At 37.8% G+C, this 12,712-nt stretch overlaps 1 protein-coding gene and 1 non-coding gene across 11 annotated transcripts in view; both read left to right on the top strand.

The window, feature by feature from the left end:
* Nucleotides 1–1,935, top strand: part of megf11 (multiple EGF-like-domains 11) — a 74,266-nt gene extending 72,331 nt beyond the window's left edge. For all 10 annotated transcript variants that reach the window (XM_044193978.1, XM_044193985.1, XM_044193986.1 and 7 more), the window contains one exon: nucleotides 83–1,935. In XM_044193978.1, the coding sequence (XP_044049913.1) occupies nucleotides 83–258 (176 nt within the window). In that variant the 3' untranslated portion in view covers nucleotides 259–1,935. The remainder of the gene's footprint in view (nucleotides 1–82) is intronic.
* Nucleotides 1,936–8,364: 6,429 nt separating this feature from the next.
* Nucleotides 8,365–8,436, top strand: trnaq-cug. The gene has a single exon. It is a non-coding gene; the product is annotated as a tRNA-Gln (tRNA).
* The last annotated feature ends 4,276 nt before the right edge of the window (nucleotides 8,437–12,712 follow it).

The raw sequence follows: 12,712 nt of genomic DNA on the forward strand, positions 1-12,712 counted from the left end.
CTTTCTCCTTTTTCCTCTCCAGCGTCAGAGTTTCTCACATAACTCCTACTTTTTTCCTTCCTTCTCTCCCAAACTATCACAGAGCCAACTGTGAGTGTCCTGCAGGGCCCCAATGGAATGGCCACCGGCTTCTCCCAGAGCCCCTATGACCTTCCCTGCAGCAGCCACATCCCCAGCCACTACGACATACTGCCCATGCGTCACAGCCCCACGCACACAACCCCGCCACCCCCAGAAAGCCCCAGCTCCCTGCTCTAGAGAGCACACCCTCTGCCGGGCTCTGACAGCGTGCCGGCATCCAGGCGACGTTCAGCCAACTTTCAACCAACGGCCCTCCCTCTGTCTCCGTGTGTGTTCAATTAGATACTGAGATGTTGAGATGGAGGGACAGCCACAGCTCCTCTGGACTCTGCTCCCTCACTCACACTCTTTCCGTGTCCCTGAAGGAGGGAGGGGAGGAAAAGAGTGTCCCACACACCAGCGACCATTCACCCATTTTATTTTCTTATAGAACTGATCACTCAAACTGCTGCCCAGCCTCTTTATGGACCTCCTGAAGTGGAACATAATGGTTCCAAACAGCGCTAAGGGCAGCATACATGGATTGGATGGACAGATTATTTACAGGGAGAGAGCTCTCCGCACGCTCATTTTTAGCCCATGATATAGGTTTATTCAAGGGGCACCCAAGTGTTTATAATGTCCCGTAAACAGAAGTGATTTTCTCTACAGGAAGGAACGTATAGCAACTTTGACCATTTCAAAGCAGGTGAAGATTTACTACATACAGACATCAGAGTTTATGTCTTGTCACTGTGTGCAGCAGCTGCAGATCACAGTACAGCTGACATGAGGTGAATATGATCATCTACTCTGAAGTGAAGAAAAGTTCAGTCAAATAGATAATTTTCTGTTCTAAATGTTAAACATGGAAACGCGAATGAGAGTGATCCAAGTCTGATAACGCATGGATAAATAGTAAAATATTGTAATGGTCCTTTATTCACTGTTATCCAGTAATGATCACACAGTTAATACTAAGGTGATCGCTGTCTGTGACTCAAGAGCTTCTTTTAAGTTGCAGTGTAAAAGAGGCTCGGTGTTTCTGGAGATGCATTCAGGTCACCATGTTCAGGCATTATTGCATTACGAAGAGATACACACATAGAGTAAGTCTCAAGTTTGGATTTCTTCCCACACTGATGAAGTGACCAGATCTTGTGTTGTTTTCTATGTGAAACCATTTTTCTTGCAAGTGTCTTAGTTTACATTTTTGAAATATTGGGTGTTTAGAAGAGATTGCTTTGACCTTTTATGTTTTGTATTTATAAAGCTAATTGCTTTACCTATTAATTTATATTAGTGATGGTGAATTTTTTCAATGTGACACTAGAATAAAAAAGATGAGCATGATCAGATAACGGACACCCACTGATGTAGATAACACAAAATTTATCTTCTTGTGAGATGACGAGTGTCATTTTGTGAACTGTTTTTGAAGTTATTTAAAATGTTCTTTCTCTCTCTGTCAGATTGTTAATTGAAAATAAGGTTTCATCAGACCAACTCAAGACCCACAAATACCCTGTGCAGTATTCACAAAGGGAACCATATGTAAAAAGTCCAATTTGAAAATATTTTTATGTTTGTACCAGGCTAATTAACTTATTTATTTATTGAACTGAATTTATTCATTCACTATGTGAATTCCATTTCACCCTCTGTGGAAGCAATAACATGTTGACAATCGATGCCCAGACAGCGTTTCATTAGTGCTGGACATTATGCCATCTTTGACCAGTGTAGTGACAGTGGATAATATTTTATGTGACTGTTTTTCCTGTGAGGAAGGTTTTTCCAGTTGCTGTTATATCAATGCTGCTTGTTGTTTTGGTACATAAGTTTCAAATTAAAAGCCTATTCTGCCACCAGAAACCTGTTTCAGTCAGGTTAATAGCCTGATTAGATAGATGATGAATTTACTTCTCATGTCAAGTGTTAGGACAGGACACATCTCTCTTCATCTGTAGCTCTGAATATTGAAATGACAAAGAATGTTGACAAGACTGTTTGATACTGATGAATGAAGGATTCCACTCTAACAAATAAGAAATGTTATTCCAGTCTGTTACTGGGTACTTACAATTTCTGACTGACTTCTGCTGGCATAACGAAGTGTCAAAATGTTGTACAGAGTCTATGAGTGAGGAAAATCATGGCCACACATCTTATTAAAGGCAGAATAAGTAAGATTTTCCTAAAAAGACTAAAAAGACAAAAATAATCCCTCTCAATCATGACTTATGACCCACTAGAAGTGTGTGGTGGTGTCTGTATCTGCAGAGACGCTGCCCTCTGCCAGTATTTTCTTTCTTCTTTCTTATTAGTTTGCTGTGTTTGGGACGTTTTTCTGGGCGTCAACCTTGGGCAGTGGTGTGTAGCCTTCAGCCAATAACAGCGCGCAGGCTGTGAGGTCGGGACTCTATAAAAACGTAGCGACGAGGTTACATCGCTGTCTCTCTCCTCTCCTCTCTGTCTATGTCATGGATGTATCTCCAGCACTGTTACAGTGCTAAAACGAAGTGTGCAGTCTGGCTATGCGAGACATATATGGATGTCTGTGTGACCGAGGGCAGGGCTGAGCTACACACACACAGGCAGAACAGAGGAGGACAGGATGAAGCATAGTTTGGGACACAAAATCCGGCAACGTGGCTCGTTCCCACAGAGTTGTGCAGAGGTGTGGCAGATTTGTGCTTTAGAACATAACCGTCGTGAAACAATCAGAATAATAATAAGTTTTTATTTCCCTAATTCACTGCGTCGTTCTAATGCTGCTCCCTCTCTTCTTTCACTCTCTAACTCGACCACCGCTGCTCGCTTTCTTGCTCGTTGAGCCGGGGAGGAGGTGCCAACTTTGAATCGTGTGTTTACAAACAGCAACCGACAAATCCTACTCATTCTGCCTTTAAACATCTTCCAGATTCATGAATGGGGACATTTTGTCAAAGCGCTCTCATGTTAGGCTTGTCAGAGAGGTGACAACTACAAGATATACACTCGTAGGCTTCACAATTCTGTACTACTTGTTATTTGAACAGCATCTTATTGTTTTAAAGGTCTGATGTATTGCTTTATATACAACTATCCAACGGTATATAAAGTAGTTAAAATGATCTCCTGGACTAGCTGCAACATTAAAAAGCTGCTTACATGTTATTGCAAAAATCCAGTTATATAATACATAAAAATGTATCAGGGGCCATTTATCCTCCTTAATGAGTACTTTTACTTGTTATACTTTAAGTACATTTTAATACTTATCTTCTTTTACTTAAGTAAAATTTTGAATGCAGGACTACTTGTAATGGATTATTTCTACACTGTGGTATTGCTACTTTTACTTAAAGGTGGGGTATGTGATTCTAATCCAATACATGTCTTTTTTTCAAATTCTGCGAATATCTCCTCACGGTCCGCTAGCTGTCCGTTCAGTGTGTGCGCTGAAAAAAACTGGCTCTGTAAATGGGAAATAAATAAAGTGGCTCAGACCGGGCCACACAACACAATTTTAGCCATTCCAGCCATGATTTGCGTGTCAAGTAACGTTAAATGACTTGCCCACAGACATTCAGCTTACTTTCTAGTTTGCCAAGATATGCTGTTGTTGTGATGTTAGCTACAGTAGCAGGAGAGATGTGAGTATCGCTGTCTGGAGCTGGTGTGCTGCTCTGGGAAAATGTCTCGTCCTCTCTGGCTGTTAGCTTCGCAGCAGCAACTGTAGCAACAGTTTGCTAATCCACAACCTAGCTACGTTGATTACATTACTTGCTGTGTTGTGGTTCACTCTATATCATGGTATTTGTCATGCCATTGGATTTCTCCAGAATCGCATACCCCACCTTTAAAGGATCTGAATACTTCTTCGACCACTGCACAGTCAACAACACCAATGTTGCATTTCTAATAAACTTAATGCTGACAGTGTGTGTGAATTCACTGTCTTTTGAATAATTTAAAGAGTAACTTAACACCAGTCTGACAAGAAGTTTTTCACTGCCCCCTCTGGTGGAATGTTTCAAGCTTGTTTGATCTCTGACATCAAACAAGCCTGGTGTGGTCAGAAGTGTGCTTTGTTGCACTTGTAACCACACCCAACAGTGATGTCACGGGGTCCTGGAGTACACCTGTACATCAGGTGTACACAAGTTAAACCACTGGAGGTCAGCAAAACAAGATTTTTGGGGGGTGTTAAGTTACTCTTCAATTTCCCTACGCGCCTGTCTAACAGGTGTGCATTAGACTACACTTAATTTGTTTTTTAAATAGTTAATGTATTAATTAGATTGTGCACTATGCAAATATAAAATGATCAACCACATACACAAGACATAATAGAAACAACATCATGTTGTGATTTTAATATGCACCCTGTCTGCTCAGTCTGTGGTATTTGTGCATAGTGTCACATCACATGCATGGCCTTACATCACACACACAACACTTACAAAGCAGTTTTTAAAAGCAGTTTATGACAGTCTTTTCTAGCCATTAACTGAACAACTGGCTTAGGTATCTAGTGGACCACCACATCAAAACTGCATAAAATGATTTAAAAATGCATCTTATGTAGTAAAACCGATGTGCTTTAAGTGTAATGTTATGCCTGAACTATGTCTGATGCATAAAGAGACATTGTGGAACCATCTCACTACAGCAGATGAGTTCTGGTTGTTCCTCAGTAGTAGGAAGCAGGTTTCACAAGCTTCACAGATGATGGACATGCTGCCCAGCTGACAGACAACAAGCCGGTGCCCCACTAAAAGGAAATGCAGCCAGTAAGTCAAGAAGCTAATGGACCAAATACAAGCGAGTACTTCGGATGAGACGACGAGGTCACACCGCAGCGAGGTCAGCACTCAAGAGAGATTTTGATTTTTCAGCTTGTTGAATATCCTCGCAACACAGAAATAATTTATATGATGTCTCACAGCTCAGAGGGGGCAGACAGCAACAAAACAGAAATATAATTTAACTTATTAGATGTCAGATTGAGAGCAGGGCAGATACTGAAAGGTGAAAAGTTTAAACTGTAAAGATCAAATGCCTCCCAGCACGAGATCCTACTAAAAAGGTTCTGAAACCACTACTCATGTTCAAATGCAGGTGTGATTACTGCTCCTGGGGAGCTGGTGCTGCCTTTCAGCTGAGTCACTGTAACAGAAAAAGGAACATTTTTTGATTTCTTGAGCTTTGACTCATTGTTTGACTCATCCATTCTGGACCAATGTGGATTAGGTATTGAAGCCATTAAATATGTAATTGTAAACTTGTATTTTCCTCCTCTGCTCCAAGGATTACTAGATTCTCACGGACAAATCCACATCTGTCCACACCTGCACTCCATCATTTCTAATTTAGCAGCATCAACTGTCTCAGAGGAAGTCATTTGTTTTTCCTTTCTAACACATTTACATTTTAGATCCTGACAGTAAAAAAATCAACCAAAATGCATTTCCTCTCCTCTGTTCCTTTTCCGGTTTCAGTGTGATGTGTTGAATAGTTAAATTATACAGAGTTTGTTGCATATTTTCATTTAATGAATTCACTATTTACAGACCGTACACCAGTTAAAATTCTGTGCAACTCTGTGCAAGTTTTCTGGTGTAAAAAGTATATTTTAAGATAAGATAGAACTTTATTTATCCAGAGGGAAATTGTTGCGTAACAGTTGCAGTACAAAGTACTGCAGATCTCAAAAATCCACAAAATTCAAAATATACATTATATACAAAGACAGTGAACCCGACATCCACCACACAGACATAAACTAGAACAGGCAACAGTGTGAATCTGCAAGCTAAATATCAATAAACCCTAATTATCATTCATTCTTAGAAGCAGATAGAAAGTGCACAATAACTTTGATAAGTGTTAAATTCTCAAACAAGTATAATTTGAATAGAAGTTCACAGACTGAGGAAAATGGTTTACAGGGGAATTAAAGTACAAAGCCCTTGCCTATAATAAAAGTCTAACAAACTAACAGATAATATCAAATTGCAGCACAACGACGAACGACGAAGTTTCTTTTCAGCTTTATTGAGCTGCAAAGCGAACACTCTACTTGGATTCAGTATTTTCTAAACAAGACCAAACAGACTTAGTTTCATGTATAAAATATCCATCAGTGCGTTAATAGGTGCAACACATTGAATAAAACAACCTGGGCAATGTATTAATACAAAGTAGGACTGTCTCTAGGCTGATTATTAAAATGTTGTAAAATATTGCAGAGGTAAAGAAGAACTGCAGGGACTTTACCTTAGTAATGCAGGCCTCAGGCATAATCCTTTCTGCTGCAGTCAGCCTGTCAGCTATATCTTTCAGCCGAAGCTGTTTTTCACAGAAGCTGCCACTGGGAAGAGGCTATACCTCTAAATGCTGTGACAGAGTTGCACCTTTGGTTTATTCTCATGAGGTTGCACCTGGATGCTGACCACACTGCTGCTGGATGACCTGTCACTTTCACTTCAGTCTGACATCGGCTGTTGAGAGCCAAGGTGGTGGGTTTATGTGGCGTGAGGAAAAATGAAGTGAACATAAAACATTTTTCAAATTACTGGCACATTACTAACTCTGTTTAAGTTTGTATTGTCCTGATGAATAACTACCATCAGGAATTTAATCAGTGTGTAATAGTGCTTTTATTTAAACATGTACCATGCACTTTGCTGTGGATACATCCATAACAGAGCTCAGCTGCAGATCTTGCGGTCACGTCCAGCTACCAGAACTGTGAGGATCCATCAGACCAGAGCTGGATCTTTACTTAGCTATTCTTAATGCATAATCAATATTCATCCCAGTGCTGCTGCTCCAAAATTCAGATGAAAATATACCTTCACACACATTATTCCACACAAATAAGCCCTTTAACTAAGTAAGTCTGGAACAGTTGTTATATGGACAAAAGATTTGTCTAAATCAGTCTAATTAGAGAGGTCAGTGCATGGAGGAGAACTCTGTGAGAACACTCTGGACAGTTGTTTACACATTATTTCAAAGCTGAGGTCTCCAGAAAAGACTATTTTCTCTATGAGACAGAAAAAACATTGTAATCATGATGCACTCAATAACAGTAACATCTAAACTGTCACTGACATAACAGTAACAGCTACAACTCTACAAGGCAGACATTTATCTGAAATGTCTTTTTTATTGGTATTATGTCGTGTTTTGTATTTTAAAAAGGAGGAATTTAGAAATATCATCCATATCCATAAACTCACTGTGGTAGGCTGAGGGGAAGTTAGCTGGGAGATACTGAGATGTAGTCATCATTGTATAAACTTATTTGATACCAGCTACTGTATGCAGAAACAACCTTGTTAAATTTTCATATTTCAGCTATAATCAGTAATATTTCATGACACAGAACAACTGAAGGGTTATTTATCATTAGACTGCTTCTTTATCAATATGCATAATTTGAGTTTGAATTCACTCACTTTGAAGGCCAATGTTTATGTCATATTGTGAATTTAGTCAAAATTTGTCATGCTGGCAGACTATCATTATCAGGTCAAGCTTGCTTGTACAGGCTCTATTCCTTAAAAACAGTTCAAATCAGAATCAGGTTTGTTGCCAAGTAGGTTTTTACACACAAGAAAATTGCCTTGGTGTTGTGGTGCCATAACAGTCAATATATATATATATATCAAAAGATTGGAGGTACATTTTTGGAAATTTACAATAAAAATACAATAAAAGCTGTACAGTGATTAATACAAAGAGAATCAAATGTTTTTTTTATTAATGAATGTGCAAATGTTTATAGTATAAAGAACATGTGCAATGTGCAAATAGACATACGGAGGTACACAGACGTACAGAACTACATTCATGTGATGAGTGGTGTCGGCTATTGGGTAAACAGTGCACAGTGCAATAGTAGTAGTAGAAATAATAATAATAATAATACAGACAATAGCCAATTTGCATAGTCGTTATAAGTTAGATGGGCTTCACATTGCCCACATTATGAAACTCCTATTTAAAATGACGTTCATTAATCCTTACTCCCTCCGTGAGAACATTTAGAGTTATTGGAAATAAGAGAATTGAAACAAAAGAAAACACTGTGGTTCCTCCTGTTGGCCACCGGGGGCAGACATGGTGACCGTGCGTGTGAAAGTGAAGAAATGAAACCAAAGACAAGTCCGTAGATCGGCTTTCTTCCCGCTATGGGTGCTTCCCGATCATTACCTTCAAACTAAAATCACAGAAAGTAAAATTATTACTAAATTATGAACCATGAAAAATGTTTGGACTTGATGTGTTATGGCAATAACAGGCACATGTGGTTCCATGGTGTAATGGTTAGCACTCTGGACTCTGAATCCAGCGATCCGAGTTCAAATCTCGGTGGGACCTGACTTTTCAATGTTACCGAGTACAATGTGTGTGTGCACAAGTAACGACAACCACTGCAATACTGAAAGATGATGTCATCAATGGAGGCCGTTTTCAAATTTTTTTTGAAGCAATGAATGATTCTGAATTGAAGCGACCAAGTAAAATGAGTAAATATTATCTAAGTGCAAATGCAATTTTACATGTACACACACACTTCCCAAAGTTTAATTAAAAATATTTAAATACATTCTGAATTATATGACTGTACTACTGTTTTGCACCAGTGAAGAACCATTCTTAAAGGACACTGAAAGTTGTCAGTATTGTTTCAAGCTTTATGTAATTTCTGATATGCAGATTATTCTGATAGATTATTTGGCTGTCTGATTTTTAACCAGTTTAACAACTTAACAGAGAAAAAATGTGTTCATTTGCACTGATAAATGCTGTTCCAGACTTAATGAGTGTTCATTTTTGAAGTTTTTAAAACATTTTCGATTCCTCTTGACCATGTAAATTACCATCAACAATAGACTCAGACCATCAAAAGACCAGTATAAGGTCATTCATCTGGATTTTTCAGCAGGAATGTTGACTAAATCTCTGTCTATAATATAATTCTTAGTAGTGCCCTTATTTATCATAACTAATGACAGACTGACTCACACCTTACAGATGAAAGATTGTATTAATGTATGACAAAGTAAAGGTGTCGCAATATTGGTCTGATTTCAAAGCTTAAAATAACCACCCTCTTTTTTCAGTGTAGCCCCCGTGAATATCCTGAGTGAAGACAGAAGATACTGTTTCTGTAAAAACTCCTCCGTCTCTCTGTCTGTCACATGTTTGTGGGGGAGGCTCAGGTTCTTCTCAGGTCTGTCTTCTTGGCGTATAAATGCTATAACAAGACAAACTAATTTATCACTTTCTTGTTGTGTTTGCACAAATGATTTTCCTGCGTGTTGATTAAGAAATAATCACCCAGACTGTTCAAATTACCTTGTTTAGTCCTTCTTCTCTTTGCAATTGGTAGTCTACCTTTTCAAATATATGTCAAAGAGTTACAGGCTGTTGCCATGGATTCTCTGTTTCCCCGCTTTGACAGCTGAAGTATTGTAGTTTTTGACGAGCCTTCACCACAAGCTTCATCTTTACCCCTACGTAAGCTTCCGGTTTTGTTTTTGATCTATAGCTCACAAGCTCATACTCAGCTATATACTGAGATCAAAACATGTCATGTGATGTCAGTGCCATGGATCCATGTTTCTGCAGAAGCAATGACTTCATTGTCTCATGTTTTAGACAGTAACCAATGCAGAATAGTCTGAATTCACTATAGCTTGCTATGAGAAGTCGGAGATTACAAGTGACCATAACATTAAATGTTATTATGATCACATGTTGTCGCTGAATTCTTGTGCAAACTCTAAATATAAATCCATGTTTGCTACCTTCCACAGCAAGATTTAAAAGATAGGTTCACAATAGTGAGCTGCCCATATGTTCATTGAAACAGTTTTTATTGGTGTAATCATTCCTCCTGTTTTCACTGGACATTAAGAAATCCCTTATTAACCTGCTTCTAAAGTAAGTGATGGGGGACAAAATCCACACTCCTCATTTTGTGCAAAAATGTATTCAAAAGTTTATCTGAAGCTAATATGAGGCTTCAGCAGTTTGAGTGAGACAAATCTTCCAAAACCAGTACAAAATTCACTCTTTCAATGTACATATGGAACCTGTGGAAAAATGTGAACCTATCCTTTAAGGTCATAGTCAGCTACAGAAAGACACCCTACAGGTAGGAGTTTCGATCTGTTATCAGAGACACTTCAACAGGGCAGTTGCTTGACAGTAAGGGATTTGAACCCGGTCCAGTTAAAGGGTTGTTCCCTTGCCTATAACAGCCCTGCAAATTTTATATGTCTTCAAATTTACTTTAACTTTGGCAACTTTTAAGTTAAGCTACAGTACCTCTATCAGTAACATCAAATGGTATTTTTAGTTGCAAATTATATGTTATGTTAGGTCACAAAATGATTATTTAGTGATCTTGACATAATGGAAGAGAAGAGAACAACATTTAACATGACTGCTGTCAGCTAATGCAGATCTGTATCATATAAGTGAAAACTGTTCCTTGAGCCTTTTTTGAGTTTATTTATTTATTTATTACAGCACTATCGTGGTAGATGTGGAGACCTCTGCTGAAGTGCTATTTGTAGTTTAGTCAAAATGTGACCTGTTTCACCTCACAAACTTGAGATTTTTGCATTTAAAGTAATGGTGCAACCATAAAAGTCATCTTGGGATATCGCAAATGAAACACTAGGGCAAGAAGATATAGAATATGATGTGTGATATAAAAATTAAAATCTGTAGCTCTGTGAGGGGGAACTTGATGGGCCTTGAGCTGTTTTCGAGTTTGTTTATTTATTTATTTTCCATACAGGCTGCACTTTCATGGTTGATTTGAAGGCCCCTGATTAAATCGTCCATAAAATTGAATGCTAGAGCAAGTGGGATATTGGGACATTTCAGCAAAGGCTTACAAATTGGACTCACATGTATTTGTTGCATCTGTGAGTCTTTGTTTTATTAAAAAAAATACGTCTTATAGCTTATTTTTTCATCTACTGTTATCTCTCACTTTCCAACCTTTTATATCTCTGTAAAGGTAATAACATGTCCAAAATTTTTGATTTAGTGACTGTCATGACCTGTTATACCACATAACTGCAATGTCAATACGCTGTGGATACCATTATTATAAAGATATAATTACCACATGAAAGATGACACAGCCAAATGTCTGAAAACAGAGTACATGTAAGCTGTCTGCGATCTTCCAGTATTCAAATGTGGTCATTTGTAAGTTTCAGCAAAACTGTATGTCCTGGTAATCACCACACACTGGCAGTAGAGGGCAAAACAGTAGGCCTTGTTGTCTCTGGCCACAGGTACTGCACCTATTCAGTCTTTCCAATCATGAGACATTCTGAATGTCTATTTTGACTGTAGATACTTCTGTTAGTACCTACAGCCTAAAGTTTAATCCCTGCAGCAGTCGGAGTCTAAGAGAAACAAATACAGTTGTTAGTTGTGTTCCTTAATGCTCTGTACTAACATCCACTTGGGTTCAGTTTAACTAAAAAATTAGCTGACAGTTGGCTGACTAAGAAAAACAGCACACAATATTGTAACTACTGTGGCCTCCTGACTAAAGTATTTAAATAAAAATGTTTCATTACAATAAACCATGTACATGTAATTGTTTTGGCAGAGAGATGTTGCTGATTTTCTCAGAAGCATGGAAGGTATTATCATATTAAATAATTTAGCATAAACAAATTACAGATTTTTGAGTTTTATGCAATTTTATACAATGGAAATTAAAAAAAAAGTTAGATTATTATGATTATTGTATTGTATTATATGTCTTAGCTGCCATTGAGAACACTGTGGTTATGTCCTCTATTTTTGTGGGAATCTGGGCGTGTTCACATTCTACAATTAAAAAGTGGTACACTTGGTGGATGTTTTATAGGCTGACTGCAGTATTATTTAGACTCAAAATATTTGAAATTAACTACTTTTAGGCCACCAAAAAACACGCATAATTTTATTGCTGGCAGTGTGGAGAAGGCTGTAAAATAGAGCTGAAACGATTTATCAATTAGGTGATTGACAGAAAATTGATCAGCCACTATTTTGATAACTGATAACTAAACATTTGCTGGTTCTAGCTTCTTAAATGTGAGGATTTGATGCTTTTGTTTATCATACGTGATAGTAAACTGAATATCTTTGGGTTTTGGTCGGACAAAACAAGACATTTGGAGACGTCACTTTGAACTGTGGAAAATTATAATTCATCAGTAATGAAATTAGTTATAGAATAGAAAATATTATTCAACAGGTAGCTGATTAAATTAAATATAAAAATGCAAATAATTTGTTTGTTTGTTTTAATAGAGACTGTATTCTTGTTGTCTGGTGAAAATGTTCTGGGGGGCTCATACTTTTTGAATCTTGGCTACAGCCCTGAAATTTACAGTAAATAACTACTGCTCAGGCTTAATATTATTATTATTATTAATAATAATAATAATAATAATAATAATAATAATAATAATAATAAGTTATGATAAAGCTTTGTATAAATATCTTTTCTTTTTTCCTCCTGCGCAGTTGTGCAATTCGGTATAAACTTGTAAACGCAGACCAAATGTTACAGACGTTGTTCTTCTGTCACAGCTGTCATCAGTGACGTCAGCGAGGGTTGTAATCAGTC

The sequence above is a fragment of the Siniperca chuatsi genome, linkage group LG4, assembly GCF_020085105.1.
Source record: "Siniperca chuatsi isolate FFG_IHB_CAS linkage group LG4, ASM2008510v1, whole genome shotgun sequence".
NCBI classification, from domain to species: Eukaryota; Metazoa; Chordata; class Actinopteri; order Centrarchiformes; family Sinipercidae; genus Siniperca; species Siniperca chuatsi.